The sequence below is a fragment of the Athene noctua genome, chromosome 5 (assembly GCF_965140245.1).
Source record: "Athene noctua chromosome 5, bAthNoc1.hap1.1, whole genome shotgun sequence".
Lineage (NCBI taxonomy): Eukaryota > Metazoa > Chordata > Aves > Strigiformes > Strigidae > Athene > Athene noctua.
In genome coordinates, this window is record NC_134041.1 from 52,720,116 (window position 1) to 52,740,325 (window position 20,210).

At 49.8% G+C, this 20,210-nt stretch overlaps 1 protein-coding gene across 3 annotated transcripts in view; it reads left to right on the forward strand.

The window, feature by feature from the left end:
* MFSD13A (major facilitator superfamily domain containing 13A) overlaps positions 1–19,930 on the forward strand; it is a 35,111-nt gene extending 15,181 nt beyond the window's left edge. Inside the window, exons 1-9 of one of the 3 annotated variants that reach the window (XM_074907628.1) lie at positions 5,476–5,527; positions 11,766–12,034; positions 12,477–12,556; positions 13,782–14,231; positions 15,148–15,265; positions 16,227–16,323; positions 17,038–17,209; positions 17,793–17,986; positions 18,196–19,930. In XM_074907628.1, coding sequence (XP_074763729.1) covers positions 11,870–12,034; positions 12,477–12,556; positions 13,782–14,231; positions 15,148–15,265; positions 16,227–16,323; positions 17,038–17,209; positions 17,793–17,986; positions 18,196–18,449 — 1,530 coding nt within the window. In that variant the 5' untranslated portion in view covers positions 5,476–5,527; positions 11,766–11,869 and the 3' untranslated portion in view covers positions 18,450–19,930. Of the gene's footprint in view, positions 1–5,475; positions 5,528–11,765; positions 12,035–12,476; positions 12,557–13,781; positions 14,232–15,147; positions 15,266–16,226; positions 16,324–17,037; positions 17,210–17,792; positions 17,987–18,195 lie in introns of those variants that run through there. The other 2 variants (XM_074907629.1, XM_074907630.1) reach the window with 2 other exon arrangements.
* Positions 19,931–20,210: the final 280 nt, after the last annotated feature.

A 20,210-nucleotide genomic window follows, 5' to 3' on the forward strand; every position in this document is an offset into this window, starting at 1 on the left:
GGCCTACAAGCAGCTTCATCCCTTTCCCCTCCCCACACCATTCACCCGGTCTGAGGAACTCCCCCAGCAATGCTGGCTGACCCTGCTTCCCCCTACACCACAGCAGGGACCCTTCCATCAGGAACTACTTCACTGTTCAAATTCATACAGCTGCCCAAGCCAGCTGAGAAGATACCATGAGCACAGCTGATATCAGAGCTCATTTTGGGATGGGCAGCCCAGAGGGCCTCAGATACACCAACTCCCTCTTCCAAAGGGGAGCAAGTTGCCACCCTGCTGAGAAAGCATTCATGCAAAACCTACTGTACTTGATGCTCCCCTCCAAAAGGTGGGCTCACAACCACTCCCAGTTACTGTACCATGAACAATCCTTTCAGCTCAGTCCGGAGTGAGGATTTAACTTCTGAAGTCAGAAGACCCCAGTCCCCACCCCTCAAACTCTGTTGTTACTAGTGCACCACAAAGAAAAGAGCTCCAACTGGCACCGGTAACTGCAGAAATAACAGTTAATGCATATTACAGTCATTCACCTCTTTTATAGGCCCTTTGAAGAGGGAGTAGATCTGTTTCAGCTATTCAAAGCAGCATTCCCAGAAAGCAGTGAAATCTAGTATGAGTCTGGCATTTATTTCTGAGGTCTATACAAAACCCAGACTCTATATGAGGTCAAAACACCAGGAAAAGCCCTAGTCATCACAGAGCAAGTCTTTGCTCGACTTTGATGATCTAAAAACCACCACTTTGTGTAACTCAGCTCAAATGGCAGTCAAAATGCAACTCGCTGCTGATGAAGAGAGGTTTGGAGCTGCCACTCCTACTCTCACTACAGCTGCTGGATAACACAGCAAGTCTGAAACAGCTGCATAGCCAAGAATAAAGCGTGGTGAGTGTTACCACAGGGTCACTGCATCAGCAGGCAAGACTCTGGAAACCACCCCTGCCTGCTGCCAAGGCAGTCCTGATACTGTCACCCCTCCAGCCTCTCCCCAGGTAGAGATGTCTGCTGCACCAGGGTCTAGATTTTGGACACACACATGCACTATCCCTCTTTTTTTTCTCCAAGCTTTCTCCTTTCTTGACATGTTTTCCTTTCCCCATGACATAACTTGTGTTATTAAAGCTACCACCACCACCAGCCTCATCTTCCTAGTAACCACTGCAGTCACCCTTGGCATCACATCTTCCTCACCCAAGATTCAAATCCCCTCTATGTCTCAGGATCCCACACTGCCCTACCAAGAGCCATTGCCTTTTTCTGATCTAAACCCTTTCCCAAGGACAGCATGGTTCTAGACACTACTGTTTTCTTTAATCAAGCATAACATTCAGTCCCAAGAATCCCCTCCGTGTTCAGACACAGCCTGCACAAACAGACCTCCTCCTCTCACCCAAGAGTTCATCTGATATCCATCATCTTCATCTGCATACTCTCCACTTCAGAGATGATCTTGGTGTCAGTTAGCTCAAACTTCCAAACTGGGAGATCTTGGACAAGCCCCAGGTGTCACTTCAGTGCCCAACTGTCCCCATTCAGATTGCAGTCTTGAGACAACCAACTCAGAAGATTTTTTTATCAATCACACCAATAGGGCAACTGAACGATCAATAACCTCATTAACACACCACTAGTATCTCATGATTATTTATATAATTTTGCATACAACTATGAAGCTACTAATCAAGCCTTATGAACCACACACAACTGCTGATGAGTTACATGCGTATCACCCTTCCTTTCCACACTGCTTAGTACTAGAGTGCAAGCCTACCCCTCTTTGCTCTGCCCTCCCACACCAAGTCTTTCCAGTATAGACCTGATGGAGAATCCAGCAGGCTGTCCAAGGAGCACCACTCCAGCATTGCAGTGGGTTTGGGTCCTCAGGCTCCACTAATATCTGTAGATATCTGTACTCCTGCAGTCAGCCGATCCCAGCCTCATTCTTCCATCTCATTCTATACCTTAGTCTCCCATTTCAGGATCCACTTTTGCTATGCTCATGCCTCCTTTCCTCCAGTCTCCTCCCAAATAGACAATCCACCCCTAATTACTTCTTCCCCATTGGTCTCAGTTTTGCTACATTCATAACTAAGTCTGATGCTTCCAATATTGTTACCTAGGCAATCTCAGCCTTACATGGTATTACTGATACGGTGCGGGTGGCCTTGCAAGGTTCTACCCTGCAAAGGTTGCTTCAGACACCCCTATAATTATCTGGTTCCTCCTGGTTATATATTGTTTACGCACTCCAAGACAAATCATTCTACTTTAGCCTTGATTCTTCTACCTAGCTCCAGCTACCTACAGGCACTTTCTTATCTCACACACAGAGAGACTGCATAGCAGAACATGTTTTGCACACTGTTATTGTGCTTTCGCAGCATCCTGCTCTCCCAGCTGCTTGATTACAAGTCTTTGCCCTTGAAAGGTTCTTGGGAGAGAGTCTCCTGGTGCCCTGCAAAGGCCTCAGCAGGTTACAGGACTGCTTTTCCAGAGGAACTTCATGCCCACAGGGGATTTCCTCTGTGGACAAACACTAGCATCCAATGTCACAGCAAGCTATTTGCATTTTAACTACTTGTGTTTTAAATACACTTGGATACCATTCCTGTGCATCCTGCATCAAGCATCTATGTTTAGAAGTGAGGAAAGGGTAACTTCTTATGCACTTGTACTAGATCTTTCCATGGGATCAACACCGCAAATGGTGGGACAGGGCAAGAATCAGATTATCCAGACTTTAGGGTTGTATTACATATCATCCCTTCAGTGTCTAAAAATGCTTTCTGTTGCAACAGCCACACATACTGTATTTCTAAAGTTCAAATATCTGAGCTAAAATTACCCATGGGAATACTGCTCCTATTGCATCCCCCAAGACAAACAGCTGTAGCATCTGCCAATCTATGACTCTATAATACATTTAAAAAAAAAAAAAATCAAACTACCATCTGTTATGGTTTTTAGACAATGCAGAACGTAGCTCACAAGTAAAATTGATTTTTTAATGGCAATCAAAAGGCAATCTTGTGCTTCCGTGAACATAACCACTCAGAGAGGCCCTTCTATATAATTTTTTCTAAAGTGTTTAAAGCCTATCATCCCATAAACAATAACAGTTTATATTAGTACCTTTCACAAGCAGGAGAGGCTAGGAAAGTTACAGGCTAGAGCACTAGCATGAATCAATACCCCAACTGAACTATGCTACTATACATGAACTTGCATCTACTAAATAAAACAGCAGAAGATATACCAGAGGGGAAGAGGTATCACCTGCAGAGGGATTTAAGCACTTGTGTTTCCAAAAAGCCAAGAAAAGTGCAGAACACCAGAGTCGTATGCCACTATTACAAACATTTAAGCTAGCATTACTACTGTTTTACCATTATAACCGGTAAAAACATTACAATGTAGACCAGTCTTTAATCATAAGTACAGAAAACAGAGACAGACATTTGTTTGGGGTGCATGTACTCACATCCTGAGATAAATCAGCCAAGATGATACCTTCACTTAACTGAGGAACAAGAAACACTAGGATACACAATCTGATTTTAGGAAGGCAGCTTACTTTCTAATATCTCTTTTCACTGACTTACCTTAATGATGCATAGAGAGCCAGGAGATACAGTAAGATACCGCATCTCACCTTACAGAAGCTTTTCTGTAGTAACCAGGACTACAATACCTGTCTGAACATGCCCTTGTGTCTAAGGAAAACAACAGAAATCTCACTCCTTCAGCAATTACATTACATGCTCAGACAGGGAGCTTTAAGCCTAGCCACCTATAAACAATATTACTAAAGCTAATACAAGGTTTGTGTCTTAGCTAGTGAGATACCTTACAGAAAAGAAAACAGAACTTGAACATAAGAACTCAAGCGTAACAAGAACAGAGGATTTAGGTAAAGGAACAGCTAAACTCAGCACATGAAACCAGCATAAAAACCCCAAAGCACTCACCAAAACATCAGGTCCTTTCTCAGAGCAGCAAGACACTATTAGCAACACTCAAAGAAGAACTGTAAATGTTAATGTAACAGACCAAATAGTACAGAAAAAAAGCCCAACACTGAGTACTTTAGAAATGAACCTTACTTTTTCTTTAGCTTTCCCCCCCCAAGCTTTGGCTCACACTCAGTTATAGATAGCTAAGCTAGTATTTGTACTCACTACTCATTCAGTAGGTTGTAATTAAGAAGCCATACAAATGGCTCCCATCAGCACTACTTTATTGTAAGCACCTGCACCATTATAGGCCTTTACAGATAGAAATCCCCACACAGGTTTAAAAAGGGTGACTGGGTCTACAAGGTCAGCTCATCATTGCTTAGCATAACTGTATGCTTCTTGAGGATGCTTAATGCCTTGCTCTGCTGCAGGTGGTCTTAATAGCTGAAGCTAAATACCTACAAATCACTCTTTAATTACAAAACCTGTTGACTGCGGTTAACTGACTGGCTTCTACAGATTTAGAAAAATGACCTGTTTAGGAAGCTGCTAGTAAGTCTAATACACAAAAACATTGGGAAGTAATAGGATGTGATGATACTTTTCTGCACACAGCTTTTGCCTCAATTTTCCCTGGTGAAATCTGTGAATAGTTGGATGGGAACAACTGTTGCAGTGAGAGGTGGAAGGTGATGCATATACACTGAAAACAGAAGTCACTTCCTTAAGAGAAAGCTCCAAAGAGGTATCTCAAATAATAAAGGAGGACAGTCTCTACTTTCTCAAATATATGGGATGTAACGTAAAAGGACCTTGGGAGAGAAGTGTAAGTAGCTGATGGCCCACAACAGAGATAAGTAGGGCATTTGAGGGATTACAGGGAAGGCAACCTGCCCCCAAAGCAGCCACGTTCATCGTTTTCTTTCCACTTTATAATTTTGCAGCTTGGCACGACACTCTTTTGAGGCTGCCTTGGAGCAGCTCGAGGTGTTTAAGGTGAAAGGGCACCACGAGTCCAGCTGCCTTTACCAGGAAGGATCTTGTGCTTCCCAGCTCTGTTTCTCCTCCACCCCCACGATGCCGGGGAGAGGGGTGGAAGGCGCCAGGGCAGCCTGCTCAGCACGGGTCACCTCGAGGGACAAGGCCTGGGGCGGTGGCAGGGGCCCTGTCCGGCCGGGGAGCCGCTCGCAGTGTTTGTGCCGGCGGGTCCCCCCGGCCCGGCGGCGTTTCCATGGCGACAAGCGCCCCGCGAGCCGGATGATCATAGAGGACTGAGCCTCCTGCGGCTAGAGAGGCCCCGGAGGAGCCCGTCCCTGCTGCGGCTCCGGCTCGCGGGGGGGCGGGGCGAATGCAAATGAGGCGGCCGCGGGAGCCAGCGCGGCTTCAGCCGCTTCCCAGCGCCGTGCCCTCACACGAGATGGCGGCCGGGAGGGAGCGGCTTCGCTTGCCAGGACACAAGATGGCCTCGGGCCGGAGCCGGCCGCGGGGCGGGGTTGGGAGGCCGCCAGGCGCGCATGCGCGGGCGCGCGGCTCGGCGGCGGCACGGCGGGGGCAGCGCCGGTAACGGACGCAGGTAGGAGGCGCAGGGGGATGGCTGCGGGGAGAGGGGCGGTGCGGTGCCTCCCCCACCCCAGTATCGGCCCGGGTTTGTCTCCCTGACTGCAGGGGCCGCCCGGCTGGGGTGGGGGAGGCCCCTCAGTGCAGTGGGTCGGTCCGGGGGGGTGGGGATTCCGCCCCCCCGCAGTGGGGCCGCCCGTGCGGGGTGGGGGTTCCCCCCCTTGCATTGGTAGAGCCCTGGGTTGTGCCTCCCCCTGGTGCTCTGGTTGGGCCCGGGGGTGCCGTGTCTCTCGCTGTCAGTGCCCGTAGGCAGGGTCCTCAGTCTGTCTGTCCGGACGGCGTCTGGCTCGCACCCCCTCGCAGGGTCCCGGCAATGAGAGGCGGCCCTGGCCTTGCCCCGTCCCTTGCCGTGGGGCAGGCAGTGGGGGAACTCCGCCCTACCCGGAGGTGTGGAGTGGTGGTCTGTCAGCCCTGTCCCTGTCACACCTTCCCTTCACCTGACAGCACAGCCCCACACGGGCCCTCTGCCACCACGGAGCCCGGGGGGGAGCCTACCGTGAAATGATGGCTGTGCCCTGCCTGGCCACCTCTTCTGCTACCGGGGCTGCTAGGCCTTCCCTCAGCACGGGGGGACCCCGTAGATGGAGCACTGAGGGTGGCACGGCTGCTTGGGCTTGTCCTCTCGATGGCTAAAGACATGGTGTCCCCATTTCTGGCCTTGCTTTGCAGGCATAGCCTGGTTCCCTGCGTTCCTTTCCGGGGAACTTCAGCTGCTTTAGTTGGTGACCTGGTGCCTTGTTTTTCAGGCCTAAATGCCACAAAGATCTCTGGTGGCCTCGGTGGCTGGGCTTCCTTCAGCCCTTTGGTTAGCAGCACGTGGCCTTGTGACTGAAGCTGGGGCGCTAAGGGGGGGGACTTTGGCTGCACAGGTGAAAAGTCTCCCTGGTGAGAAGATGGAGATGGGTAGTAGAAACTCCGGGTTGCTGCACTTCTGCGGAGTGGTAAAAAGTGCTTCACATCTGGTGCTTCCTGTTAAGCCTTAACGAGAACAGGTTCTATCCATGTAGTAATCCCCTCTTCTACTTTATGTGATTCTTAGGGGTTGTTTTCAGTAAGAGTTTCATATTTACTTCCAAATCTGTAATTTGAGCCAGAGTTACCTGGTAGTAGTCCCCATACGAGTGCTGTGGAAGTCCACTACAGGATTAGCTCTTCACTGGTGGTAGGATCATGGGGAACCAGTTCTTAATCTATCTAATATATTTTTCTTATACTGTAAAACAATGAAGTGTTTAGAAAAGGGATGCAGAGTGCTGTTAAATGCCTTACCAAGTTCCAAGACTATGAGATCTACCCAGTTACCTCTATTAAAGAACCTCGTAATCTTATTAGTGAATGAGATCTGATTTAACAAGATTGCTCTGCTGGAGCACAGCTCCACAGAAACTACCAGCTGGTTCAAGATGTTAATTGTAGTCTCTGTGGCAGTTCTGTTTACGTGTATGAACTCAGCACCTGATAGAAGCACGTGGTTGCCTGTAATAAAAAGGGTGTTACCAAACCTCTCATGATACTGAGGCATCTGTGATTGTTGAATAGGTAAACACTACTGGGAAGTGCCCACGTGGCCTCTCTGAAGTGGCATGTTTCCTTGCCTGATTCAGGTGGAATCAGGTTTTCAGAGGCTTTGTTGCTTTATGGTTCAGAAACCAGGCTTCTGGGAGTCTGCTGTTGGGGAGTTCATTAATGTTTCATGTGGGACTGTGTGTGGTGTTCCCTTGAGACTCTCTGTTAGAAAGTGGTTATCTGAGGAAACATGGTGTTAGGATTTCAGAAGTAGTACGGTAGAGAAACTGGGAGTCTTGGAGATATATTTGCCTCTAAGAGGATGCACAGGATCAGAGTTTGGTCAGAGAAGGCTAAATTTTGTGGAGCGTGTGTCTAGGTAAGAGCTTTCCTGGAATAGGAATAGGATTTTGAGGCCTTTTTTTAATTTAAGTGGGGGCTCTTTCAGTTTCATTCAGTGAAAAAGCTCCGTAGAGGGGTTTCCCTTCCTACTGAACAGCGTCCTGCCAGAATTTAAATAGCTCTGTGGGGTGAGGACCTTCTGAGGCGTCTGTGCTTTGGAGGCCTCCTGGGGTATTATGCATGGGATGGGAAGGAGTGTGTAGAACCTGGTCTGTGTTTGCAAAGTGGAATTGTTGCTGACAGACAAGCTTTACTAGATGAAGACATCTATGACTGTGTTTCCTCTGGCTGAGACTGTCACTTTCAGAGTCCGGGAGGAATTGATGTGCCCAGCACCAGGCTCTATGCTGGGACAGGTCATGGAGCAGCAGCTCCAGCCTAGCTTCCCTGTGAATGGGGCTAGGCTGCCAGCAGCCTGGTCCTGTCTTGCTGTGATGAGTGTCCGGAAATAGGGTCCCCTCTTGGGTGGCTTATCAGGCTGGTGGATTTATTATGTAGCAGATGCAGAGACACTGACCTGGTATACTTGTCTGGCCGTCTGCTTTAGCTAGTAAGCCACCCAAAATCCAGAATATGCAGCAAAGGCAGTGTAGTGATGGCAGGAGCAGGCACAGACATATCTTGAAGTATTATTTAGGATATTCCAGCCTGCATTACTCACACCGTGGAGAATGAATGGGAGAGTCATTCTGTTACTGGAGTCGGGTCTGCAGATGACTATTTCAGGTTCCTGAGTGGCAGCTTCGACATATAGCAATCGTCTGGCACTGCTTAAAAGACTCTTGGGCCAAGATTCACAAATATGGCTCTGTTGCCAACTCAGTACAACCAGCTTCAGCTGTGGAAGGCTGGAGCTAAGTCTTACTGTAGGCCAAAGCGTTGCTGAATCACCATGGGACACAATGACTTGTGAATCCAGCTGTGAGCTGGCTAGGAAGTTAGAACAGATGTGCGAGCCCCAAACTGTGGTGTGTTTCCAGCTGCCTTACGCCAACACTCTCAAACAAAAGCAATGCTTTCCTGGTAGCCAGTATTCAAACATCCTTCTCAAAAAGATAAGATCTGCAAATGTCACTGGCAGGAGTGACGCCAGATGTCAGATGCGGAGGTGGAAGCTTCTGAAATAAAGGCTAGTTGCCTTCTAATTTATGACCTTGTTGCTTTATGACTGTGTGTTAGAAGTCCAGCGTGAATGAATGATAGCTATTCCCTCCTGCAGCTCCTTTTCCCATTACTGCTTAAAGCTTAATGTTGAAAAGTTCTGACATACTCCATGAGTAATTCTTCATCCCAAGGAAAAGGTTATGAAAATACCAATGTGGCAAGCTTAAATAACACAGTGCTTTGGATATAGAAGGAAAATCTACTTTTTACGGACAACTATGATTTGTTTCTTCTCATCTGCACATTTGCAGATGTGGAGGGAAAAATATATATATAAGATGAGCTAACAACTATCCCGGCAAAGTGCAATCACTTACAAATGTCAGCTGGCTGGAGGGGTTGCACATCTGTGAGGGAGTGACGAAGGAGAAGGAGAGGAAGTGGAGCTTCACCTTCTTTAAACAGCACTGTAGCATATAAATGACAGAATGAGGTGTTTTTGGAAACTTCAGCAGCTGTGGTTTGTGCAACATGTGCTTAGTGAAGCATCATTTGGATGGCACACATGTAAAGTTCAGCACTAAGGAACAAGCCTTGAGCAGGCTTTGCTTTCAAACAGGCTTTGTGTAGCAAAGTCAAGTCCAGGTTAAGAGTTGCCCTAGCAGGACAGACCACTGGTCTGTCTTGCCCCTTATTCTGCCCCACGGTGGTAGCAGGAGATGCTATTTAGAGGGAGAGCACATGAGCATGGCCGCTGTCTGTGGCTTTTCCACTTGTTCACGCCTAGCTTGCGCAGCCCTCAGATTAGGGATGCTAGAGGGGATTTCCCTACCTGTTCCATTTAGTAGCTGTTTGTCTACAGCTGTTTTCCATTAATTTGTCTAATCCTTTGAACCTGCCGCCCACTTCTGCGACCTCCTTTGGCAGCAAATGTCAGATGTTTGCTGCTTGCCAGGTAAAGAAGTATTTTTGTGTGCTTTAAACTGATTTCCTGCTAGCTACAGTGAGTGCTCCCAGTTTTTGTGTCCTGGCAAGCAACAGTTCTGCCTTCCCCTTATGCCTGGTGTGGGGGACTGTAAACCTCAGTCGTGTCCCCCTTCAGCCTTTCCTCTCTGCCTGAACAGTCCCAGCTGTTTAGTCTTTCCTCAGCAGGCAGTTGCTTCAGTCCCTTGATCGCTTTAGTTACCTTTCTTTGATCTTCCTCATCTCTCTGTCTCGGGAAGTTTGCAGTGAGGTTAGATGTGCAGGCAGTGGTCAAGGTCTGGATACACTGTTTCGTAAGTGCAAAATGATGCTGTCTGCTTGTTATCTATCCTGTTCATGACAGAGCCCAGCACTCTGGTGGCTTCATCTGCCCTGGAGCCAGTCCTCCTCAGAAGGCTCTTGATGAGATACAGAGGACTCATTGGTGGGTCAGTTGGCTTTAGCTCTCTATTCTTCTTAACCTTTATCCTTACACATCACAAATTCTTGATTCCTTTTCAATTCATGACCATAGGAAATGCAATTTCCGCTTGAGGCTTGTCTGTCTTTAATTACACCTATAAAAGTTCATTGTCTGGCTGAATTCCCCTCCAAGCAGTGTCTTCTTTTTATCTGGCCATGGGTTTTGGCATGGCGGGGATGCAGAATGGTGGCTCAGCTCCACAGGGCTCTGCAGTTGGATCCAGTTGAGGTCTAGAGCTTTGGCTGTGAGTGGAGCTGATGTGCATTTTTAATCTAGTGATGTAATTGATTGGAACAAATGGTTTTCCTGCTTCTTCTGAACTAGTTATGAGGAATTCCTTGGGCTAGGCAGAACAGATGGTTATTTTTGCTACTCTAATCTTGCCTAGAAGTAGACAGACTCATGGCTTCTGGGAAATGCTGAATGGGAGTGGTGTTTCATCAGGTTTCATAACCAGCCGTTTATTCTTCCCCTTGATCTTCTGCTTGGACTTGCTGCAGCGGATGTTGCAAGCCTGAGGAGGCTGTCTTGGCACTTAGTTTCCCATTTCTGATGCACTCATCCTACATTGTGAAGTCCCCACAATGCGTCAGATCTGGGTGAGTGTGGACCCTGGAGGGCTGAAACAGGAGTGACTTCCAGCCCTTTATCTTGCTTTTGACAGTGTTAAGATAGCGACCTTGTTGTCACCCATCATGTGTATGCTGTGAACAGGGCTGCTTATGATGACATGGGCTGGAGAAGCTGCCTTGCACTGATTTAAAAACTCTTAACATCTCACCAGATACATGAGTGCCTCTGAAGAGGTGCCTTGTGTTTTGCCTTTGGTCTGTAGCAGCTTGAGCGTGAAAGGGGGCTCAGTCTGAAAACCATGAGAGTATATCATGGGAGGACGATGGTCCCACCTCCTGGCCCTGAGCTCCAGTCAGTGCTGGTGTGAAGAGTCCCCCCCTCACACCTCCACCCCTTGTGAACATACCGTGACTTGTTCTGGTATAAGGCTGCTGTTTCCACTTGTTTTATTTCTGTATATATTGCTGTCCAGTCAAAACATCTTTATTTCAGACACCCATCCTAAAATTCTAAGACGAGCTAGACAGCTGCTCAGCGACTTCTGGTTGCCTTTGTCTATGATGGCAGCATGTCTGCGGCATGCCATCATGTTCTGGTCATGTCTCTTCATGCCACAAAGCAGCAGAACTGCTTGCCATAAATAACTCCTGTCTGAGCCAGCCCAGGTGCAGTCAGCTGTGACTGCCTGGGGAAAGCAGTGTGCATGTGTGAGATTACATCACAGCTGTTGTCATTTTTCTTTGGCTAAAAATTTACACCAGTACCTAAAAGTGTTAGTGACTAGGTGTGTTTTCTGAAGGTTGCTTTGTTGTTTGCAGCTATCTGAGTTAATTCCTCCTGTGACCTTACCTTGAAAAGCTTATCAGCTACTTGCTAGATAACAAAGAACATTACAGGGTAAAGGATGGGGCAGCTGCTCAAGAGGAGACAGCTGCACACCCGGGAGCCCTCAGCCTGGCCTTGGCTTAATGAAACAGCTTTAGTGCAGCAGACAGCTTTTAGTGTCTTAAATCCCCTCCAATCCACTTTTGAACAGTTCCTCAAAGCAATATGAATTCTGATGTCTGCTGACAAAGATTTACCAATTAATTTGAATCTTTTAGTTCATTTAAGAAATTAAACCTGGTTTCATGGTTTGCTTTTTTTTTTTCCTCTCCTGCAGGAGCAACAATGGATTGGCCCCAACAAAGATGCAGCAGGTGTTGGGAGAAGACATCCCATCTGAAATGGAGGTGATCAAGGGAGCTGAATGCTGACTGCACCAACATGGGGTTGCGACTGTTGGCTTGCCTTTTTCATTTGCCCACTGCAGTGATCTACGGGTCCCTGTCGCTGTTTGTTTCCATTTTGCACAACGTGTTCCTCCTGTACTACGTGGACACCTTTGTCTCCGTTTACAAGATTGATAAACTGTCCTTTTGGATAGGAGAGGTTAGTCTTCTCCATAGGCTTCTGCCCTCTTAAGTAAAAAAATTCTGAAACCAAGACTGCTCCTTGCTAGAAGCGTAAGTTGTAATAGCAGCATTCCCCTTTGGAGAGGGAGCAATGGAGCCTCTTCCAACTTGGGCTTTCCAGTTTTCCCCACTTGCATGAACAGAGAACAGCAAACCCAGAAACTTTGTTCTTAAGATGGCCTTTCCTCTGGGGATGTCAGAGTGTTTCACAAGCAGGGAAACCCACTGGCCTCACTGTGTTAATCTGGCAGTTGACCCAGACGGAATCCTACAGCGGTGATGGGGCAGGGAAGATGCGCAGGGATAATCCCCGCTGGTTGTTGAGTGTGCCAGCTCCCCACTGCTTGCTTCAGTAGCAGAATGGAGTCTTTGTGGGAGCTGTCCTGTGGCTTGTTTCACTGTCCTGTTTTCTTTCCTAGACAGTGTTTCTGATCTGGAACAGCCTCAATGACCCTCTGTTTGGCTGGCTGAGCGACCGGGTGTTCCTTAGCACACAGCAGTAAGTTAAGTTCCACTTCTAGCAGAGGCTGGGAAGTTGTTTAGTCTCTGAGGGAGATGCTGTGAAATTGGCAGCTTTAAAATGATGGCGTGGGAATGGTTGTGGGGGCGTGGAACTCTTAAATGGCTTTTCCTGGCATCTTAGAAGTTCAGTGCTCTTTGCATGTTATTTCATATTGGGCAGTGAAGCTGAAGAGTATGGAACACAAGTCTTATGAGGAGCAGCTGAGGAAACTGGGGTTGTTCAGCCTGGAGAAAAGGAGACTCAGGGGAAACCTTACAGTCTCTACAGCTACCTGAAAGGAGGCTGTAGTAAGGTGTGTGTTGGTCTCTTCTCCTAAGTAATGTGCAACATGACAAGAGGAAATGGCCTCAAGTTGTGCCAGGGGAGGTTTACATTGGATATTGGGAAAAATGTCTTCACTAAAAGGGTTGTCAAGCATTGGAACAGGCTGCCCAGGGAAGTGGTTGGAGTCACCATCCCTGGAGGTATTTAAAAGACATATAGATGTGGTGCTTAGGGACATGGTTTAGTGGTGGACGTGGTAGTGTGAGGTTAACAGTTGGACGCAGTGATCTTAAGGGTCTTTTCCAGCCTAAATGATTCTATGAATCCGTACCTGGCTGTATAGAGGAAGTCACACATCCACTGAGTAGATGTGACCCTAGCCCTTAAGAATCACGTGAATGGTACAGAACCTAAAATATGGCATCTAAAATGTCAGGCCTCTTAGTAGGGTGTTGGAGAGTGTCTGTATGTGGTTTGGGAGACACAAGGTGTGGGGAAAGGGTGATTACTTCCACCTGGAATGCCTTAGACCAGTTGTTCCCGAACTCCCTGGGTCATGGATCACTGTCAGCCATTAGCATTTCTCATGTATTTACATCCAGATTTTGATGAAAATCACTGTGTGCCTTCCTGTACCTAGTGAAAACTTTTAAATTGCTTATTGAAATCATTTACATTGTGCAAAGCAGACAGTGCAGCGCAAGCAGGAAGAGACTTGCTCTGGAGAAAAAAATCTCTTCATGCTTTTTGGCCACCTTAAACCCATATTTTTGGTGTATTCATATATTAGCTGAGAAGGTATTTGATGTGGGTGCTTGTTACACGAGCAAAAGCTGTATTTCTGTCCATGCCACTTGCACAGCTTCCTTGAAGAGGGAGAATTCATGGTCATGCAGAATTTTGTCCAGGTCTCTAAAGTTTTTGTCTTTTCTTGCAGGCCAGGAGCAGAGATTTCTTCTCCAGAAGTAGTTCTGAAGAGGTTCAGAGCGCTAAGCCGCAATGGCCCCCTCTTTGCCATCTCTTTCCTGGCTTTCTGGGTTGCCTGGGCCCACCCTGGTTTGCAGTTCCTCCTTTGCCTTTGCATGTACGACAGCTTTCTCACCATGGTTGACCTGCATCACAACGCCTTGCTCGCAGACCTGGCTGTTTCAGCAAAAGACAGGACTAGCCTCAATTTCTACTGCTCCCTCTTCAGTGCCATAGGCTCCCTCTCTGTCTTCATGTCCTATGCAGTGTGGAACAAAGAGAACTTCTTTTCCTTTCGCATCTTTTGCATTGCACTGGCCCTCTGCTCCATCATTGGTTTTACCCTGTCCACACAGCTGCTTCGCCAGCGGTTTGAGGCTGATGGGAAAGCAAAATGGGACCAAGAATCAACCCTGAAAGAGTAAGTGTCACCAATTCTGTGGCTGTGATAAAGGCCTGGCATAGATCTGTAGAGTCCTTTAATGTACTGCAGCAAAGTAAACGTGTGGGAACATCCAGGATGAGGCAAATTTTTGTTAATCATCTGTGGTTCTTGTTTGTCGATACAGTTTTCAGAATCACTTCTGTCCCACTGGCTCCTAATGCCTTCTGAAAATAGGACAAAACTATCTCGTGACACCCCTGGCCCAAACTGGAGGCAGAGCCCTGACCTGCTGTATGGCCATGCAGTGTTTGGAACATGAAATGAGTTAATATCTAGAGCACCCAGTGAGGCCTGTGAGTGGCAAAATGTCAGAACGAACTTATCATGAAAGCATTCCTGCTTGAGCATGAGACCACCTTGCTGCTCATTTCCCATGGAGTTGGACAAGCGAACGTCTCAACCCTTTTGCTCACTTTAGCTATCTGATAGTGGCTGGGCTGCTGGTAGGCCATGATGCAGCTGGTTTTCCCTGTTCAGCTCCCTTGCTTTTCCTTGAGCTGCCTCACTTGTCTCTTGTTATGAGCTGCCAGCATTATGCTGTACTAACACACCAGATCCAGATGAGATCTGCCAGGTGAGCTAACTGCAAGGATCTGGACAAGGAGTGTATGCATAGTGGAATGGCTTATAAGAGGAGAGTGCTTTTCTGGACAGAAATCTGAGGTTTGGGTTCAGAAGACAAACGTTCTTTGGGAGACCAGTTGCCTGTGGTTCTTGCTAGCAATAAGCAAATGTTGTAGACTCTATTGTTTTGATTTAGTCCAGGGAGAGGGAAGGTTGGGATTGGAGCTGAGGAGAGACAGTTCTGTATCTATGCAGGGAGAGCTGAGGCCTCTCCCCTGCTTGGTGTGAGGGATTTATGGTTGCCTTTCTTTTTCTCCTCTCCCTTCAGGTTGTACATTGAGAAACTCTCCGTCCCCCAGGAGAAGAGGATCACCCTGGCAGAGTATCTCCAGCAGCTCTCTCGGCATCGCAACTTCCTCTGGTTTGTCTGCATGAACCTTGTCCAGGTAGGCGCAGCAGCAACATGTTGTGATTCCGAGGGTGAGTGCTGGCTCTGGCTGTCTCAGATGGTGATTCAGCAGTGTGTTGAGTTCCCCAGGAAAGCTAGAGGTGTTTCCAGCACCCATTTGCTCTTGGAGCCTCCTGCACATGCTGGCTGATTCAGCAGCTGGTAGCCACTCTCCCTGGTTGTGCCCTGAGGATACTTCCTGAGCAAGCTGTGGGGTGCTCCTTCCTCTGCAGTGTAGGCTGGGTTACGGGGGCTGGCTGAGCCCTGTGCAGCCCATCTGGGGTGCAGAAGCACAAGGCCTGGCTCATCATGGGGATGACTTCAGGAGTGCAGTTTGCTGGCTTGGCTGTCAGCACAGTCTCCTTCTCCTTTCTGCTTTTCTGAGGCTCACATTGCTGTTTTCACTGTCCAGCTGGATCTACCTCCCAGCTGGCTTTTGCCATTTCTGTTCTTCATCCTCTTCAGTGATTACTACCAAATGCCGGCAGCCTGCCCAGCTTTGTGTGCTGCAGTCACAGCTCCTGTCTCCCTGCGGAGCCCTCGTCTTTGTGTTCAAGCCTCGCTGCTGCCTTATCCTTGTCCTCCTGACAGCTGCCTCCTCCCTCCTGCTGTGCCACTGTCTCCCCCAGACCCTCGTGCTCGCTGCTGTCCCCGCTTGCGCTGTCAGCCCCTGTGCTGAGCAGGTGCCCCGTGAGCAGTGCCTTGGTTCAGGGGAGGCGATACTGACCCCAGGCATGCATGGGCATGGCTGGTGGCATTGCAGCTTTGCAGTCTCAAAGCCTACAGCATTGTGAACTCCACAGCCAAGCTTTTGCTCTGATGAAGTACTCCAGGCCACTCCTGCATGATCCCTTGGTACAGGGCTCCTAGGATAACAGAGCCCAGAGGGCTGTTAGCTTTTTCTGTTCTCTCTTACTGCTGTTCCTGCTGACCAGCTTGTCTGCATGCTGCCTTCACAGGTTTTTCACTGCCACTTTAACAGCAACTTCTTCCCTCTGTTCCTGGAGCACCTGCTGTCAGACCAGATCTCTGTCTCTACTGGATCATTCCTGCTCGGTGAGTCTTAGGTGGGACTGGAGGGAACAGCTGGGTTAGGATCTGGCCTGAGTCTGGATTTGCTCTTCCCCAACCCTATCTGGGGAGAGGTGTGTCCTGTGCTGGTCTCCGGGCTGTAAGATTCACACACACACACATCCCACACGCTTCCCTGGGACCTCTGCAGCTTCCTTCCTGGGCACAGAAGTAACTTGGAGCGTTCTCTAATGGTGGTGAGCCCAATGTGCTGGACTCTGGCCTAGACACCACAGGGGTATTGCTCTGAGCATTACTGGTTGCAGATAGTGTCCGCAGGATGCAGCAGGGAACACAGCCCTGAACTTAATCCCTTTCTGTGGCCATTCCCAGGCTGCCACAGACTTGTGGGCAGTGGTTCTAGAGTTACCCTGAGAGGGTTCTGTGTGGGCCAGGTCTTGTTATGCTGTCCTGTCCCTCTCATTTCTGCTCCAGGGCCTGAGTCACAGCCCCTGCAGGACTGGGCAAGTCTTTTCTTCCTGCCCATGAGGCTGATGGAAGAAGGCTTCCCTCTGTAGAGAGAGAGTGTGCTGTGCCACAAAGCCACTGAGTAAATCTGCTGCAGCCTTCTGTATGTGCATGGGGGCTATTCTGTACTGCGTGTCGGAGAGCCAGCCTTGTTCTCTCTCGGTATCAGTCCTGGAGGCATGGTGGATACTGAAACTCCCTCAAGCTATTTGTACCTCTGTCTCTGCTCAGGTGTTTCCTACATTGCTCCCCACCTCAACAACTTGTACTTCCTGTCCCTCTGCCACCACTGTGGGGTTTACGCTGTGGTGCGAGGCCTCTTCTTCCTGAAGCTGGTGCTCAGTGTTGTCATGCTGCTGGCAGGACCTGATCAGGTGTATCTGCTCTGCATCTTCATTGCCAGGTAGGCAGGCTGGCAGCACTTGCTTCCCCTGCCCTCTGCCACCTGGGAGGGGAAATGACTTGCTTCTGTTTTATGGAGAGAAGTGGGAGGCAGGGAACAGTAGCCAGGGTCACACAGAAGCCATGTGACTCCCAGCTCTGACAGCATGTGAGCGTGGGACAGGTCACTGCAGAAGGCACTGGCTCTGCCTGCAGCAGAGGGAGGGAGGCAGCGATGTTCAGGACAGAGACCCAGCAGGGCTGGTGGCAGCCTGCAGCAGCCTCTTCCAGCTGCTGAGCTGAGCTACTCGCCTCTGCAGCCTGCCTGGGGTTATAGACCTCAGGGTGTGCTGCAGCTGCCTGTTAGCCAGTGTGTCCTGTCCCTGGGCCTGTCTGTGTGGCAGGTGAGGACTGATTCAAGGCATCACTGCAGGGAACACAAGGCTTATTGCTGGCAGTGTTCCCTTCCTGTAACCAGGGCTTCTGAAATTCTTATTCTAAGTGTGGGGGAACCTTTCTCACTCTCTCCCCCGTTTCCCTGATCTCTTACCTACTCCTGTCATTTCTCGATGCTGCTGTTCAGTGCTTTGCCTGTTGTTCTGCAGCAACCGAGTGTTCACAGAAGGGACCTGTAAGTTGCTCAACCTGGTGGTCACCGACTTGGTGGATGAGGATCTAGTCCTGAACCGTAGGAAGCAGGCGGCCTCAGCGCTGCTCTTTGGGATGGTGGCTCTGGTCACCAAGCCGGGCCAGACCTTTGCCCCTCTGATTGGCACCTGGCTGCTCTGTGCATACACAGGTAAGGGTGCTCCTGGGGAAAGCATCAGGGCAGGAGAGGGCAGACCTGCAAGTTCAGTGTCCTCCACCATGTCCTGTGCGGGTGCAGAGAGCTCTTCCAGTTGCTAAGCTGTGCTTGGTCTCTGCGTCCCCAAGGCCAGTCACCCAGAGAGAATGGATGAGGGTCCATCCCCACTGACCCCAGTCTCACAAACTCTTCTCTGACACCAGGCTATGACATATTCCAGCGGAACCCCTTGAGCAACGTGGTGAGCACCCAGCCAAAGCTGGAGTCTGCTGCAGCCTTGGAGCCAACTCTTCGTCAGGGCTGCTTTTACCTGCTTGTCTTCGTACCCATCACATGTGCACTGCTGCAGCTCCTCAGCTGGTCGCAGTTCAGCTTGCATGGGAAGCGTCTGCAGATGGTGAAGGCTCAGCGCCAAAGCCTGACACAAGGCCGAGCACCAGAGGTCAGAACAATCTAGGGGTGCCCGAGCCCCTGGGGCGGTGCTGGTTCCAGGCTGGTGCAGGACGGCAGGTTAAGTGCAGGGAGGGTGGGCTGAGAAACCCCAATGTTTACAGTTCAACTGTGAAATGTAATGCCAATGTTTACTTGTTCCAGGAGGTGGTTGCTGGGGAAGGCAGAGAAGTTCAGCATGAGGGGCCTGGGATAGATCACTTGGCTATAGGAGCAAGAACATTTTATCCTAGCCTGTCCCAGGGAGCAGAAGGGCTGCCTGTTCCCTGGAGACAGCCTCAGCCCTGCTGCAGTCCTCTGCCCTGGGGAACTGCAGCCTCTCTGGCTGAGCAGGAGGGGACTGCAGAGGGCATCCTGCCTTGCTGGAGCCCTGCAGCTTTGGGGAGGGGAGGGGGAGGCTCCTGAGGGACCAAGTGACTGAGGGGGTAACTGCGGGACAGCAGGAGCAGGGGTGAGAGGACTCCAAAGGCCTTTCCCAGCAGTGGTACAACCCTTCCCACATACAGTGCTGCAGTTCTTGGACCAAATTCACTCTTAGGCATTTCTTGTTCCCAGAACAGTATCTGGCACCACCAGGGGCTGCTGGCTGTGCTTGTTTTATATGCTGAGGCTCCCTCCTTCGTGGCCTTGCAGACGTAGTTCTTGCTGGGGTGGGAAAGGTGCTGGGCTTGAACAGGGCTCTGAGCCTTGAGCTGGAATGTCCCACCTGGCGTCCCACTGCCTGTGTTTGGCCCTTCCAGCTGGTGCTGCCACACAGCTGTGCTGTAAGCCCCTCCCGTGCTGGCTGGGGCCAGGGTGAGGGAACCCACCCCTGACTGAGCCCCTGAAGTGCCTCCCTGCCCAGGGCTGCCCCAGGTGCCCTGGTGAGGCAGCCTGGAGCCTTCCCCTCCTGCAGGGGGAGAGCAGAGCTTTCAAGGGACACCAGGTCTTGCTTTTGTGCCTTCAAGTCCCCTTTGGAGCCTGTCTGACAGTGTCAGGAAGTCACAGTGGTGAGATTTTGCCTCTGGGGGGAAAGGCAGACACCTCAGTTCCTCTCCGTGCCCCAGAGTTTGGTCATCTCATCTGGCTGCTGGGCCATGGACCCAAGGAGGGTCCCTGCTCCCAGCCAGAACTATGTGGGCAGATGGTCACCCAAGGGATCCCTGAGGGGAGGGAGTGTCTGTCCTGTAGTTGGGGGGCAGGCAGAAGAGATGTGCCAGGCTCTGCCCTGGGTATGCCTGCAGGCAGAGGGGGTGTGCAGGCAGCATGTGAAAGCTGCTGGGTGCTTAGGGGGGTGCTCATTGTTTAGTGCCAGGTTCCCTCTGGGGTCTCAGCCCACAAACCTGCCATCTTGCCTCAGGACATGGCTGCCTTCTGTCTTGGACCAAGACGTTCCTGCTGCCAGGCTTCTGTAGCTCTTGCCGGTTCAATCATAAGTTATTTGTGCAACTTCTAACAAAGTTTGAAAATGATTCTTCATTTCATAAATTAAAGATGATCTTTTCTGTATGGCTTGGTGATTTTCTAAGAGGTGGATCACTCCTGGGTGGGTTCATGCAGTGCCCCAGAGGCACAAATGTGGTTTTATGGGAGAAAAAGGGACTGTTCCTCTCCAGCAAACTGGGTGCTGGAGCTCACTGGTGTTTCTGCAGGGGGCAGAGAGGATCACCCATGTGGGGGTAGGCAAGTCACTTACCCCTGCTGCTCTGGAGGTCACCAGGGCCTGGACTGTCCTTTCACCAGCTGCTTCTGGAGGTGGCACAAAGGCTGGGGACAGTTGCAGGCCTGG